At 40.6% G+C, this 3,294-nt stretch overlaps 1 protein-coding gene across 1 annotated transcript; it reads left to right on the forward strand.

Moving 5' to 3' along the window:
• The first annotated feature begins 1,611 nt into the window (after positions 1-1,611).
• On the forward strand, positions 1,612-2,541 carry LOC112123077 (olfactory receptor 4S2-like). The gene has a single exon (XM_024221765.2). The coding sequence runs from the start codon at positions 1,612-1,614 to the stop codon at positions 2,539-2,541; it is 930 nt and encodes a 309-aa protein (XP_024077533.2).
• Positions 2,542-3,294: the final 753 nt, after the last annotated feature.

Genomic DNA, 3,294 nt, shown 5'->3' on the forward strand with positions numbered 1-3,294 from the left:
CTTGTGGTAAAGTCAATCAATTTTTTTTACTAAAAACCTTGTTCCTTAAAATGCTTATGAACTAAATGGCAATTTTTGTGAAAAAAACTTGCAGTTTTTTTGAAAAATGTCAGGTTTTGTTGAAAGCCTTAATACAGGAAAATTTCCAAGCTAGTGGGGTTTTTTTGGTTTCTGATTGTCAATGCATTTTGAAGAGAATTAATTTTTTTGTTTTCATTATAATTTTCCATGGGAGATATTTTTTTTTGTTTTCAGCAATTCTATTTATGCATAAAGAATATTTGTCATAATTTATAATGGGATTGAAGCTACCTAAAGGAATTGAACCTGATGGAGGGAATTGAAGAATCATTCTAGACAGGAACTCTCTGATTAGCACCAATTTAGGTCACATCTTTATGTCTCTCTAACAATAGAGACCTAACCAGGAGGACTGTAAGGGTCATGATGTAGCCTAGATCATAGACTCCCAACCAACCTATCAGCACAGACTTGGAACTGTGCTAAAGCAATGCTTCAGCCATCTCTTCCTGGCCCCAGGGAAATGGGAGCAGGAATCAGGGGCAGGGCCAGAGACCTCCCAGCCAATGAGCAAGGGGTACAGGACAGATACAGTAGTAGACAGGTTCCTGTGTTTCAGAAGTTGAAGTACCGTGTGATGGAGATACTAAGGGCAGAGATGGGCTCCCAAATACACACAATTAGCCCCTCCGCTGCCCCTCACCCTGCTTTTTCCACTTCCCACATCACTAACAACCCTGCTCCCTCCATATCTTCATACATCATAGAAGAAGTCAAGGAACATCTCTGCTCTCCATGTATGGTCAACACCCTCACCACACTTGCCATGTTAAGGAACCCAGGAAATTTTGTAAAAAAAAAAATTGTGTCAAAAGGTCTTAAGTTAGGGGTGAAATCCCCATAATGTACCCTCTAATGCAGACATAATATCTGTTTTTTGGACTTGTGATTTCATTTTATCTAAGGAACATTTGTTCACAAAGTGGGTTGCATTTATGAAGCACAGCAGAGAGATTACTAATACTTGTGAAGAAAATAATCAGGGACTAATTATTAAGCTTTGACTCCTTAAATGAGACACCCATGTTTGCATGTGACTTATGGACATTTATGTGCCCAAATGCAAAGAGAGAGATCTGGTCATCATGAGAAAGAACAAACCCCTGGCTGAAAATTTGGATCCCTGAAGGTATTTAACAATGCAGTAAGAATAAAATACAATGTATGTCGTGGAAGGGCTGGTTGCAAAACATAGTTAAGGCTGAATTTTTCTCTTTATTCAAAGTCTTTAATGATACATTCAACTTATTTATTATGTGTGAAGAACAGAATGAATCTTCCCCAAATTTTCTACAATGATTTTTTGAGTATATATTGTTCTCATATTTCTGCAATTCAAGTTGAGTTCCTGTTATTCCTTGAGTTAAATATTGACCATTTTTTCCCTTAATCTAAATCTACTACTTCTGTCAATACATTCTTATTATTCATATAATCACTGGTCAATATACATTTATTATTCATTTCCTTATTTTGTATTATGACAGGTGAATTAGCTCTATGCTGTATACCCATCATTACACTGAGTCCATGGAGCCTGCAAATAATGTTACTGAATTCCTCTTCTCAGGACTCACCCAGGATCTAGAGTTACAACAAGTGTGTTTTGTGCTGTTTTTACTCTTCTATCTAGTCATTGTGCTGGGAAATCTCCTCATCATTGTCACTATAATATGCAGTGAGCGTCTGAACTGCCCTATGTATTTCTTCCTGAGCTACCTGTCCTTCATAGACATCTGCTACTCTTCTGTCACAGCCCCAAAACTGATTGCAGACTTCCTTGTTGAGAGGAAAACCATCTCCTTCATTGGCTGCATAGCACAGCTGTTTATGGTCCATTTATTTGGGGGCACCGAGATCTTTATCCTCACAGTGATGGCCTATGATCGTTATATTGCAATCTGTAATCCCCTCCTTTATACGACCATTATGAAGAAGCATGTGTGTAGCTGGATGGTGGTGGCTTCATGGGCAGGGGGCTTTGTGCATTCCATGGTTCAGACTCTCCTGACTGTACAGTTACCCTTCTGTGGGCCCAATGAGATTGATCACTATTTCTGTGATGTGCACCCTTTGCTGAAACTGGCCTGCACTGACACCTTCATTGTTGGCATCATGGTTGTTGCCAATAGCGGGATGATTTCCCTGACCTCTTTTGTTGTGCTGGTTGTATCCTATATAGTCATCTTAGCCTCCCTGAGAAGCCACTCTTCCGAAGGGCGTCTCAAAGCTCTCTCCACTTGTGCCTCCCACATCACTGTAGTGATTTTAAATTTTGGGCCATGTATCTTCATCTACTTACGACCTTCCACCACCTTCTCCGAGGATAAGATGGTCGCTGTGTTCTACACCATTATCACCCCCATGCTGAATCCCTTGATCTACACCCTGAGAAATGAGGAGGTGAAAAATGCCATGAGAAAATTATGGAGCAGAAAAGTGACTTTGGGAGTAAAATGATGTGTAAAATGCTGTTAGTTCTTCAGACTGGTGGTAGAGGGGGAAATAATAATATTCAGGAGAAATTTTAGGGAAATTTGTATCTCTTCCTCTCAGTTCTTCAGTAAAAGTTTCAGGTGTTTCCCTCTGAATTCAGAGCTGCAGACTGCCATCTTTCAGCTCCTTCTACAGTGGTTCTATTTTAATATTATTGTTTGAAAGATTATTGAAAAAAGTATCAAAGTTTTAAGAAAGCTTCTTTTATCTTTGTACAAGGGTTATAAAGTGTTGTGACTTAGGACATAAAAGAGCCACTAACTAACCAAGACTAAGATGAATCTTTTTCTATGGGCAGCTTATTTCATACTTCTCGTCTAAGGCAGCTGGTAGTGGCTACTGTCAGATATAGGATACAGGAGTAGATTGTCCACTGGAGTGATCTGGTTCTGAAATTCTGGGGAGAGGCTGGCAGAGAGATAGAGAGACCAAACCACATGTGACTGATGTTAGTCAGATTGCTTAGTGTACTACTGAGTGTTCAGATACCATTGGGATGGGGGCTATATAAGAACCTATATAGAATGGAAGTGTAGTGGGGCAGCTGCCCCACTCCCTGAGATTATGGGCTGCGGCAGGCCAGTGGGCCTGCACAGACACACAGCCAATGAGAGAAGGGCTTACTGGGAGCCAATCAGGGCCCAGGTTGGAGACAGCCAATCAGGGCCAGGCTCAGCCCTATAAAAGACTGCACAGGGAGAGAGCAGTCAGTCTGTC

Source organism: Terrapene carolina, unplaced genomic scaffold (assembly GCF_002925995.2).
Source record: "Terrapene carolina triunguis isolate 2854851 unplaced genomic scaffold, T_m_triunguis-2.0 Scaffold31786, whole genome shotgun sequence".
NCBI classification, from domain to species: domain Eukaryota; kingdom Metazoa; phylum Chordata; order Testudines; family Emydidae; genus Terrapene; species Terrapene triunguis.